This window comes from Microcebus murinus, chromosome 14 (genome assembly GCF_040939455.1).
Source record: "Microcebus murinus isolate Inina chromosome 14, M.murinus_Inina_mat1.0, whole genome shotgun sequence".
Lineage (NCBI taxonomy): Eukaryota > Metazoa > Chordata > Mammalia > Primates > Cheirogaleidae > Microcebus > Microcebus murinus.
The window spans coordinates 50,722,074-50,735,289 of NC_134117.1; the positions used below are offsets into that span (position 1 = coordinate 50,722,074).

At 40.5% G+C, this 13,216-nt stretch overlaps 1 protein-coding gene and 1 pseudogene across 1 annotated transcript in view; one reads left to right on the forward strand and one right to left on the reverse strand.

Annotated features, from left to right (window-relative positions):
- Window positions 1–2,800: 2,800 nt before the first annotated feature.
- On the reverse strand, window positions 2,801–3,802 carry LOC105870328 (cytochrome b-c1 complex subunit 6, mitochondrial pseudogene; annotated as a pseudogene).
- Window positions 3,803–12,395: 8,593 nt separating this feature from the next.
- The window catches only part of SIRT1 (sirtuin 1), a 30,918-nt gene continuing 30,097 nt past the window's right edge, over window positions 12,396–13,216 (forward strand). Inside the window, exon 1 of the mRNA XM_012762712.3 lies at window positions 12,396–12,897. Coding sequence (XP_012618166.2) covers window positions 12,483–12,897 — 415 coding nt within the window. The 5' untranslated portion in view covers window positions 12,396–12,482. The remainder of the gene's footprint in view (window positions 12,898–13,216) is intronic.

The window sequence follows — 13,216 nt, forward strand, 5'->3', positions numbered from 1 at the left end:
TTGAGCCAAATGAAAAGCATTATTAAATTAATTTCTTTTTTTTTTTGATACAGAGTCTCACTTTGTCACCTTGGATAGAGGGCAGTGATGTCATCGTAGCTCACTGCAACCTCAAACTCCTGGGCTTATGTGATCTTCTTGCCTCAGCCTCCTGAGTAGCTAGCTTTCTTAAACAAGGTATCTCTAATAGAAGAAAATTGAGTAGTTAATTGTTGGTAAGTCATACAAAACTTCTCACAAAATGATAAGGTCAATGCCCCTAGTGACTGAGTAACAAATCCTTTTGAAAATCAGGTAGTTTCCAGTTCTTTGCTTTCCAAAAACCAAAGGAAAAACTAATCAAATTGTCAGCTAGTAGATCATTAAAAATAATTTTTATTGATAGGAAATTATGTGATTTTTGGCATATAACTAGAAAGAAGTTCAAAGAATTGAGTAACATAACTATAACAAAATTCCCTCCATTTATGTTTGCTTATATATGTGGGCAAGGTTTTTCAGAGCTGACTGAAACTGTCTCATTCTAGTAATAACTACTATCCATTCACAGATGCTTAAACTAATTGAAAAAAGATTTTAAAGTCCCATTCATTTCATTAAGGAATGTACTTCCAGTAAAATCTTATTTTTTCTTAGTAATTATGAGTATTATATTAATGTTATTTTGACAAGTTTATAATAATAAAAAGAATGATAGCTCAATCCAGAAGAAGTGGTTTTAACACTCAGGAAAAATATTAATTACATTTCTATTTAAATATATAGATTTTTGTAGTAGAGAAGTATGATATGTGATCAATAAAAGACTTTTCAAGATTTCCGGTACTGGCCAAGATGGAGTAAGTGCTGCCCATAGCCTATCTTTCCCAATAATTACACCTAAACAGCCTGGACAAGAAACAGAAAGCAACTACTTGAGGACTCTGAAAAATTAGTAGCAGTAGTAGGCAGATTGGGAGGAGGATTGAAGGCAAAGAAGGACACATAGAGCCGTGTTTGCCATTTCCCCCCCTCTTTTATCTCCTGGTTTTGACCCAAAGGTGCGATAGTACATAATTGCACAGCTGGCACAGGTATCATTCCACAATGTCCACATATATCAAAACATGACATTGTACATCCTATTTTACCCCATCAACATATACAATTATTATTTTTCAATTAAAAATAAAAAATCAATTATCTTTTTGTAGTCTAGTAATGAACGATTACAATTTAAAGTGTTTTAAAAGTACCACTTACAATAACCACCCCAAAAGTGAAATATTTAGGTAGATACAAGTGTAACAAAATATGTATAGGATCTGTATGCCCAAACCTACAAAACCTTAATGAAAGAAATCAAAGAAGATCTAAGTGAATGGAAAGATGTACCGTGTTGGAAAATTGGAGGATTCAATATTGTTAAATTGTTGATTATTTCCAAATTGCTCTATAGATTCAATGTAATCCTAGTAAAAATCCCAGAAGGATTTTTTAGACAGATATGGACATATGGACAGGCTGAATCTAAAATTTTATATGGAAAAGCAAAGGGATTAGAATAGCCCCAACAATTTTGTAAAAGAATAACATTGAAAGATTGGCACTACCTGATTTCAAGATTTAGTACTACACTGTACAGACAGTGTAGTACTATATTGGTGAAAGGGTAGACAGAATAGAGGAGCAGAACAAGAGCAGAGTCCAGAAAAAGACTTACACAAATATGATCAATTGATTGTTTTTTCTGCATATCACAGAACTTTATTCATCAATGGAAGCATATAGAAACTACTTGCCCAAGTCAAAATCCACAAGGATCATACAAAGTTACACACATTAGAAATAAATGGCATATCAAATCTATTTAGAACTCAGGAAAATCAGCAAGAAAAAAATCAAACAACCCTATCAAAAAATGGGCAAAGGACATGAACAGAAAATTCTCAAAAGAAGACAGAATAATGGCCAACAAACATATGAAAAAATGTTCAACATCTCTAATCATCAGGGAAATGCAAATCAAAACCACAATGAGATATCACTTAACTCCAGTGAGAATGGCCTTTATCAAAAAGTCCCCAAACAACAAATGCTGGCGTGGATATGGAGAGATAGGAACACTCCTACACTGCTGGTGGGACTGCAAACTAGTTCAACCTCTGTGGAAAGCAATATGGAGATACCTTAAAGCAATACAAGTGAATCTACCATTTGATCCAGCAATCCCATTGCTGGGCATCTACCCAAAAGATCCAATGACACTCTACAAAAAAGACACATGCACTCGAATGTTCATAGCAGCACAATTCACAATGGCAAAGCTGTGGAAACAACCCAAATGCCCATCAATTCATAAGTGGATTAATAAAATGTGGTACATGTATACCATGGAATACTACTCAGCTTTAAGAAACAATGGTGATATAGCACCTCTTGTATATTCCTGGATACAGCTGGAACCCATTCTACTAAGTGAAGTATCTCAAGAATGGAAAAACCAGCACCACATGTACTCACCAGCAAATTGGTATTAATGGATCAACACCTAAGTGGACATATAGGAGTAACATTTATTGGGTGTGTGGGGGGGGAGGGACGGGTATATACAAACACAACAATGAGTAAGATGTGCAACGTTTGAGGGATGGACACTCTTGAAGCTCTTACTTGAGGGGGGAGGGGGGCATGGGCAAAATATATAACCTAAACACTTGTACCCACATAATACACTAAAAAAAAAAAAACAAAAAAAACCCATAAGGAAATATATCCTGATGCCCAGGCGATGAAGGCTGGGGTGAATGAGTCAGTACCTTTATTTCAAGCTGTTAAAGAGTTTGTGGGACATGCAGTGGCCTCCTGCATGCAAAAAGTCAAAGAACTTCTCCGTGTAATCCTCTTCTGTGTTTGGGAGGATACGTGCTCATCACAGAGCCGTAGCCTCTCCGGGGCCTTACACATTTCTCCAGCTGCTTGCACTGCTCTCTCACTATTGTTAGGGGATCTGCTAATTCCTCCTCTCCCTCTTCCTCCTCTGTGGGATCTCCAGACCCAGTCAGCATCTTTTGCTCATCCTCCAGTCTCGTGTCCGGCTGCCATTCTGGATTGAACGTGAGCAGCAACAAGCGGCACCTCCACAACCAATTGATCTTTGACAAACATGCAAAGGCAATTCAACAGAGAGTTTTTTTTCAAGAAATGGTGATCAAACAAATAGATATCCATAGGCAAAAAATAACAAGGCAAAATAAAAAACCTCCACTTACCATTCACATACTTGATAGTAACACAAAAACTAACCCAAGATGAAGCACAGACTTAAATGCAAAATGTACAACTATAAAATTTTCAGAAGAAAAATTAAAGAAAGTATTTGTGACCTCGGCTTAGGCAGAGTTCTTTGATATGATACCAACAATAAAATTCATAAAAGAAAAAAACGATAAATTGATCTTCATTAATATTAAAAACTGCTCTGCAAAGGACATTGTTAAGAAAGTGAAAGATAAGCCACAGAGTGGGAGAAACATTTGTAAGTCAACTGACAAAAGACTTTAATCCAAAATATATATAAAATCCAACAATATGAGTTGTTGGATATATAAAAACCAACAATATGAAAACAAATAACCCAATATAAAGAAAAAGCTTGATAAATTAGTCTACATTAAAATTAATACTTTCATTCGTTAAAACATACTATTCAACTTACCCAGATGCTATATATAGCAAATTACCATAGACCGGATGGCTTAACAACAAGCATTTATTTCTTATAGTTCTAGAAGCTGGAAGTCTGAGATCAGGGTACCTGCATGGTTAGGCTCTTGGTGAGTGCCCTCTCTTATTTAACAGAAGGCTGTATTCTTGCTGTGTCCTCACACGGTGGAAATAGAAAAAGAGAGTTCACTGGCTCTCTTTTATAAGGGCACAAATTTCATTCATGGGGGCTCTACCCTCAGGACCTAATCTTCTCCCAAAGGCCTCATTTCCTCAAGCCATTACTTTGGGAGGTTAGGATTTCAGGATATGAATTTTGAGGGGACACAAACATTCTGACCATGACATCATTAAAGAAGTGGACCCATTAGGTGAAAGGCTTATAGGAAACTTTAAATAAAGTTATAATAGGTGGATCCAGCTGACATCTAGACAACAGCTAGAGTACATTTTAGTACTGGTGATTGTCTTCTGCCTGCCCACAACTCCACTCTGTCACACTGAATGATCCAATTTCCCAGGCTTCCTTGTGTTTAGCCACATGACTGATTTCTAGAAAGTTGAATGTGAGGTGAAGTAGTCATGAGTGCCACTTCCAGGACTAGACCATAAAACCCTTCAACAGGTGTTACTTAATTTCATTTGTCTTTCCAGTGGTAGAACTACAAGATAGAAAGGAACAAGGGTCTCTTGGTCACTTTTTGGAGGAAAGTTTCCTCAGAGAGCCATCAGACCAGGAACAACCATGTTAGATTGTTGTGTGAGGAAGAAATAAACTTTTATTGCATTTAGTCATTGAAATGTTTGGATTACTTATTACAGCAGTTAGTCTACCCTAACATAACTCTGATAGTGGTTTTTACAATGTGCTCTTGGTACTCTAGAATAGATCTCCTCAGTGATGTCTTGGGGGAGACTGTGATGTAGACCAGGGGAACCCTGCATTTATGTGTTTAATATATGTAATGTATGACTTATGAATGAATGTGTGTAAGACACACATGGTGAAGACTTCAAAAACCACAAAGGATTATATAGTAAAAATAAAACTCCTTCACACCTTGTCTTTCTGTCTCCCGTTTTCCCTTCCTGGGAGCAACTTCTGTTACTCACTTCCTGAATTTAATAGGTAATCTTTGTACATATAAGCACGTATACTGGTAATATGTGTAACCAGTTCCTCATAATTAGTTTATTTTCCATCTTTTGCTAGTATAAACAACGGCACAATGGATATCCTTGTATATACATCACTTCACACATGTGAGAGTAGACCTATAAAATGGATTCCTAGAATTGGAATCGCCAGATTAAAAGGTATATATGCATTTTACATTTTGATGAATAGTGTCAAATTGCCTTCCCTGGGGTTGTACCCATTAACAATTCTACTATCACTACTTTTTTTAAGAGTCCAGAGGCCTTTGTTTTTTGGTTTGTTTTGTTTGTTTGTTTGTTTGTTTTCATCTCTTATGCTATGAATTCATAGGGAATAGGTCCCAGCAGTTCGGGCTCCTTTCCACTGGTTCTCACAAAGTATGCTTCTCTGGGTGGAGCAGGCTGGCACTTCAGTTGAACCCAGGTACCTTTCTCTTTGCTTCCTTCTTTCTCTGATCATTTCCCTTCACATGTTTCAGGAAGCTATCTGAGCTCTTAAGAGTCTTTAATATGCTCAATACACACATTAATACTCTTGGCAAGAATCTTGCCCTTGTTTGTTTGCAACAACGCCAACAGCATTCTGGGTAACATTGTAGACTCTTCCAGTTTTGCCATGGTAATGTTTGTGGGGCATGCCTTTTTGGACAGTACCCATTCCCTGGATGTCTACAATATCATCTTCCGTGTAGATTTGCAGGTATATGGCCAAAGGGACAACTCCATGTTTCCTAAAAGGCCTAGAGAACGTGCATCAGTGCCTCTCCTCTTTCCCTTTGTGCTCTTCATTTTGGCAAATTACTGGAAGATGGCAGCTCCAGCTGAAAAAAAAGCTCTACTATCACTATTTAAGATGAGCTGACTCTTCACATCCTTCCCAATGCAATTTATGATCGAATTTTTGTTCTTTACTACTTTGATACGTGGAAAATGGTATTTCATTGTACAGTAATGCATATATCTGTTACTATGAGTGAGGTTTTACATCTCTCACATGTTTAAAAGCCACTTGGGCCGGGCACAGTGGCTCACGCCTGTAATCCTAGCACTTTGGGAGGCCGAGGCGGGCGGATCACTCAAGGTCAGGAGTTCAGGACCAGCCTGAGCAAGAGTGAGAGCCCGTCTCTACAAAACATAGAAAGAAATTAATTGGCCAACTAAAAATATATAGAAAAAATTAGCCTGGCATGGTGGTGTATGCCTGTAGTCCCAGCTACTTGGGAGGCTGAGACAGAAGGATTGCTTGAGCCCAGGAGTTTGAGGTTGCTGTGAGCTAGGCTGACACCACGGCACTCTACCCCGGGCAACAGAGCGAGACTCTGTCTCAAAAAAATTAATTAATTAATTAATTAAAAAAATAAATAAAAGCCACTTGCATTTCTTTCTCTGTGAAATTAACTCTTCATTTTTAATTGGGCTATCAATCATCTTCTTATTTATTATTGAAAGTCCTTTAACTACAAAGCAAATATATTTATATTATACTGTACAACAGAGTTAAGATCATTTAACAGATGGATTCTGCTGCTTAAAACCAAAGTTTGAAAATTTCTGCCCATGCTACTTTGCTAATAAAAGGTTGCTCCCTCATTCCCTTGGTAATCTTTGTCACTAGAGCCTCAACCTCAATCCCTTGCCCTATATGGTTGAAAGTCCAGGCTAGAGTTTTTCAGCATGGCACTGCTGACATTTGGGCTGGATGATTTTTTGTTGTAGAGGGCTATCCTCTGCATTACAGAATGTTTAGCAGCATCCCTGGCCTCTACACACTGCATGCCAGTAGGATATCCTTGTCCCAGTTGTGACAACCAAAAATGTCTCTGGATTACCAAATATCTTCTAGGGGTTGGGGAGCAAAATTGTCCTACTTGGGAACCACTGGTCTAGTCTAGCAATTATATATTGCTGGTAGAAGACAGGCTGCATTACTAAACAGTCTATTTGCTATAGTTTGGAAGTCCCACACAGCTACCCAAATGGTGTTTTTTATAAGGTGCAGAATACTAAGTTCTGTAGGGAAGTACAACACTTGTCTTCTAGTCAAAAAGACAAAATAACATATATTAAATCATGAAAGAATAGCATCTGCTAAGTTTGTGGGTATACCTAGGAGATTTAAAATGAAGAGATGTAAGACAAGAAAGTCAGGTGGGGTGCAGTGGCTCATGCCTGTAATCCTAGCACTCTGGGAGGCTGAGGCAAGCAGATTGCTCGAGGTCAGGAGTTCGAAACAGCCTGAGCAAGAGAGAGTCCCGCCTCTACTACAAATAGAAATAAATCAATTGGCCAACTAATATATATAGAAAAAATTAGCCAGGCATGGTGGCGCATGCCTGTAGTCCTAGCTACTTGGGAGGCTGAGGCAGGAGGATCGCTTGAGGAGATTGAGGTTGCTGTGAGCTAGGCTGATGCCACGGCACTCACCAGAACTCGGAGCCTATCATTGAGCTTGTGGTTACAAAAAATCATTTCCCTTTTCCTTTGAAATTACAAAAAAAAAGTTTTCATTTTAATAAGAAATATTGATTGATGTATCTTCAACCCTCCCATCTATTCCCACCTCCTCAATCATGTATGTTAAAATATTTAACATTTGATATGTAACTTTCCATAGTTTTTAGTTTTTCCAAGCCTTTGTAGCCATATTTGTATATAGAGTTGTATAGATAGGCATACAGTTTCTAAAAAAATATATTAAAGATAGTTATTAAATAATAAGAATCAAAATGTACATATTACCATGCAACTTCCTTTTATCACGCAGTGTATCACAAATGCTCCCCAACAACAGTTATAAACCTCCTTTTTTTTTCTTTTTTTTTTTTAGACAGTGTCTCACTTTGTTGCCCAAGCTAGAGTGAGTGCCGCGGCGTCAGCCTGGCTCACAACAACCTCAATCTCCTGGGCTCAGCGATCCTCCTGCCTCAGCCTCCCGAGTAGCTGGGACTACAGGCATGCGCCACCATGCCTGGCTAATTTTTAAACCTTCTTAATGGATGCATAATATGCCATAGCTTGTGTGCATAATAATTTGGGTTTGTTTGTTTGCTTGTTTTTTTTTTTTTTTTTTTTTTTTGAGACAGAGTCTCGCTTTTGTTGTCCAGGCTAGAGTGAGTGCCGTGGCGTCAGCCTAGCTCACAGCAACCTCAAACTCCTGGGCTCGAGTGATCCTTCTGCCTCAGCCTCCCGAGTAGCTGGGACTACAGGCATGCGCCACCATGCCTGGCTAATTTTTATATATATATATATCAGTTGGCCAATTAATTTCTTTCAATTTATAGTAGAGACGGGGTCTCGCTCTTGCTCAGGCTGGTTTTGAACTCCTGACCTTGAGCAATCCGCCCGCCTCGGCCTCCCAAGAGCTAGGATTACAGGCGTGAGCCACAGCGCCCGGCCTGTTTGCTTGTTTTTTGAATGGACCCTATATGAAAGCACAGCGTAATGTGATCAACAGGTTCCCTGGAGATATCTGGATTATTTCTTGACTTTTTCCCAGCAACATCAATGCTACAATAAACATTTTTATATTTATATCCTTATATATTTATACTTTTCTTTAAGATAAATGGGATTTTGGATTGAAAAGTATATGCATATGTATAATTTTAATAAATATTTCCAGATTACTTTCTAACACTATGATACAAGAGTATTAGTTCCTCCGTATCCTGGTTAGCAATAGATGGCAACAATTTTTTTTTTTGCTTACTTGAGAGGTGAAAAATAGTACCTCATTGTTTTACTTGCATATACCTGACTAGAATAGGTTTGAACATATTTTAAATTTTTGTATAGTCAAGTACATTTATCATTTTAAAAAATGGCTTCTGTCTTGCTAAGTTCTTTCTTGATCCAAACTTATATAAATATTCTAAAATGTCTTATATTTTTATTTTTGAATTTTTTCATTTAGACCCCCAGTCCACCTGGAATTAATTTTTGTATACAATGTGAGGTGGAGATTTGCATTTCTATTTTTCAGTTCCCCTATACCATTTTGTTGGTACACAAAGAATTGATACTAAGTCCTCTACTAATTGTAGTCACATGAGACTGATAACAAAGCTATAAAGCCAATTTATTAATTTATAGATCTAAAACTACCAAGTCATCCAGAATGTTAATGTTGGCTCTTTGAATATTTTCTCCCCAGCTTCTATATGGGAAGCCAAATTATTGTTGAAGGCTACTTAGAGGGTTGGGGTTAGAAAACAAGTTAACTAAACTTAATGACTGGTGTCTGAAGTTTATGACAGGCCAATATACCTATTTCTACATTGTTAAACAAGGTACCAGAAATTTCATGTTATAAGTTTCACTAACTTTCTGGGTACAAACTGATAAGTTCCTTGACTTGCTTCTTGCCTTTTTTTTTTTTTAAAGAATTCGTGTTGACCAATAACCTTTATTTAATAATTCTTTTCCTATTTAGAAATCTTCATTTAGATTTCTCGTTCATTCTTTCATGCTTTTATCATTCATTCATCCAATAAATATATGTGTTAGTTACTGTACTAGAGAGCCAATAGTACAGAGGTGAACTTGAACAAAATTCCTGCTGCAGTTGGAGGACACAGTCAATAAAATACATAAAGAAAAACAATAAGTTAATAAATAAAATAGGATAGTACTTTATAATGCACTGAATAAGGAGTGGGAGCACTCTTTCTAGGAATGGAGGCACTGGCAAAAGATAACAAATAAGTGGCAGGCATGTATATATTTATTTTAATTAAAAAAGTGCTTCCAGAGTTATTTTGTACATATATAAACAAATGGGTATATATGGTCTCCCTTCCACACACACGTCCCCCTTTTTATTTTTTCGCAAATAACACTACATTATACATATTGGCCTACATCTTGCACTGTGCAGCTAGCTTCAAGATCATTCGCTATTGAAACTTAGGTTCATCATCTTAAAAAATGGTTCTGAAATAAAAAAGCTCAATTCAGAGCACATTAGTGCAATTCAGAGTACATTAGTGCTAAAATAATCACAAGAAGGTCAAGGCCACATTTAGGGGCAGATTTGAAAAACTAAATAAGGACCAGCAAATGACTTGAGATTCAGGTAAATAGTTCTTTCTTTCTTTTTTTTTTTTTGAGACAGAGTGTCGAATCGTTGCCCAGGCTAGAGTGAGTGCCATGGCATCAGCCTAGCTCACAGCAACCTCAATCTCCTGGGCTTAAGCAATCCTACTGCCTCAGCCTCCCGAGTAGCTGGGACTACAGGCACCCGCCACCATGCCCGGCTAATTTTTTCTATATATATTAGTTGGCCAATTAATTTCTTTCTATTTATAGTAGAGATGGATCTTGCTCTTGCTCAGGCTGGTTTCTAATTCCTGACCTTGAGCAATCCGCCAGCCTCAGCCTCCCAGAGTGCTAGGATTATAGGCGTGAGCCCCACAACCGGCTGTAAGTCTAGTTGCGAGTTTGCCTTTTAGTTTTTTAAATACAATTTCTGTCTCTCATTTATCCTGCATGTATGCATACTGCATCTCAGACCTTTCAGCACACTATCGATAATACTGATCACAAAGCATTTCTTTTTTTCTTTCTTTCTTTTTTTTTTTCTATTTTCAGTTAGCCAATTACCTTTTTTTTTTTTTTTTTAAGTAGAGATAAGGTCTTGCTCTTGCTCAGGCTGGTCTCCAACTCCTGAGCTCAAACTATCCACTGCCTCGGCCTCCTAGAGAGCTAGGATTACAGGCATGAGCCACTGCGCCTGGGCACAAGGCATTTCTTGTAATGCATAAACACAAGTCAATGATATACAACAGATATAAGTGAATGAATGAATGAATAAGGATTAGGATGTCCATAAGCTTGCAAATATCTTTTTATTAAAAAGCTTCGAATTTTGTTTTTATTTTGTTGCGATACTAACTCTAAACATTTCATATATTATAAGATATTCCACCAATGTAATTGAGAATCAATTTATAAAATATTTTGTAGGCTAAGATAGAGAAAGTGGGAAGAGAACAATACCAAATACGTCAGCTAGGAGTGGAGAGGTGCTTATTCAGTCAGGGATTGGGAAGAGTGTATGTAGAAAGCAAGAAAGAACACAAGATCTGGTCATTCATGGGTCAGAAAGCATTAATCCAAAGGAAGACTTCAACGATAATTATAAGGCTTCTGTTCCTAGAGATTATCACTTTCAGAAATGAAAAGAAGCGGCCAGTCGTAAAAGGAGATTTTTCAGTTTAATTTGAGGTACAAAGACTTTTGAATGTAGATGAAACCTTAGAGAGATATTTCCTTTTTTTTTTTTTTTTTTAAAGGATGAAGAAACAGAGAGCTTAAGTTGATTGCCTAAGGTCACCCAGGCAGGGGCCACGTTAAGGTTAAGGAGCGGTGTACTGTAAACTTGTAGAGGGTCCTTTATGCAGACAGAAATGCTGTCCTCTAGGCAGATGCCAAACCAAACATTGGGTCTGTATCTACCAACCATGTCTTATATGGGTCCTTAGTTAAGGCCAGATATGGAGTGAAAAGAGTCCCAGAATTTCAGGGAAAGTGGCAAGTGGAGAGGTTTCAAGTAGGTAAGGAACTTAAGTTTTTAAACTTTTAGAGGTACCCCTCCACTTTACATCTGGTTCTCTCATTTAGTTTTAACCATAACCCTACATACTGTGTGTTATCATTTAAGACGAGAAAATTTAAGACGATAAAAGATTAAATTGCTCAAGCTAGAAAGGAAGGACCCCCAATTTTAACCAAACCCAGATGTCATGGTGGTCAAGTTCTGTTCTTTCCATGCTGTCCTCATACTGCCCAACTTAACCCAACACATCCATTCCACACATGGGAAAAGTGAGGCCCAGTAAATCCACACACATCTGGGGCCAGAAAGTAGACTGATCTCCAACCCCTCAAGTCAAAGGTCTTTCCAGGCACACACGTTTTTAAGGCTGTAACAATCTATACCACCCTACAAATGGAGAGAAGGGAAAAAAGCTGTCGACTACGGAGAGAAACAATGAAGAGAAAAATAAGCTAAAGATGAGGTGTCAGAATGGCGTGAGGGTGGGAAGGGAGCTGTGTTCCTTTCCCTCTACTCCTACCCACTAACAAAACCAGAACCACTATCCAGCGTGTCTCAGGAAGTTGAGCCTCCGCCAGCTTCATTTCTTATCGCCTCTCAGGAACTGTTTTAACCCTTCCCTAAATCTAGACAGGGCAGGCAAGGTGTCCACTGCAAGCAGAAGTGAAAACTCGAAGTGCGAAACAAAACTTGAGCCACCCGGGTGGTAGAGATTTGAGGTCAGTTTGAAAGAGAAGTTGAGAAACCAACTAAGGGAAGAGTTTGGCTGCACCACACGCCGCCACAGAGGGGCGGGGCGGCGGGGAGCCGGGGCAGCGTTTCCTCCCGGCCCAGGCCGAGAGGGAGACGCCCGGCCCCCGCCCGCCACGTGACCCGCAGTGTTGTGGTTCGGCCCGCGTGGGTGGCGGGAGCGGCGAGAGCTGCAGGAGGGCGGGGGCAGCGAGGGGGCGGGTCACGTGACGGGGTTTAAATCTCCCGCAGTCGGAGCCGCGGGGGCGCCAGTGCCGAGCGTCGAGCGGGAGCAGAGGAGGCGAAGGAGGAGGGCCAGAGAGGCAGTTGAAAGATGGCGGACGAGGCGGCGCTCGCCCTTCAGCCCGGCGGCTCCCCCTCAGCGGCGGCGGCCGAGAGGGAGGCCGCGTCGCCGCCTGCAGGGGAGCCGCTCCGCAAGAGGCCTCGGAGGGATGGTCCTGGCTTCGAACGGAGCCCGGGAGAGCCCGGTGGGGCGGCCCCCGAGCGAGAGGTGCCGGTGGCTGCCGAGGGCTGCCCGGCGGCGGCGGCGGTGCTGTGGCGGAAGGCGGAGGGGGCGGGTGGGGAGCGAGAGGCCCAGGCGACGGCAGCGGCCAGAGAAGGAGACAATGGGCCGGGCCTGCAGGGCCTATCCCGGGAGCCGCTGCCGGCCGACGACTTCTACGATGACGACGACGACGACGACGAGGGCGAGGAGGAGGAAGAGGCGGCAGCGGCGATTGGGTACCGAGGTGCGCAGGGCGCGGGCGGCCAGGACTGCGCATCCCCTCCTCCCTCTCTCGGGGCCCCTCCTGGCGTGGGGTGGGTGGTCTCTGGGACTGGTCCGGGGCTCAGGGCTGGATCCGCGGCGTCCTCCTATCCTCCTCGGCCCGCGGCTCAGCTGTGCGGTAGCTGCTTGCGGACTCATTCCCTTCCCTCCATCTGCGGCCCGCCTGGGCGGCCTTGCGCTTTGCGCAGCCGCCAGGTTAAAAGACTCTCAAGTTGCATTAAAATAAGTTTTCTCTTCTCTCCTACTATTTAAGCATTGCTTTTGTTAAAGTTTTTTTTTTT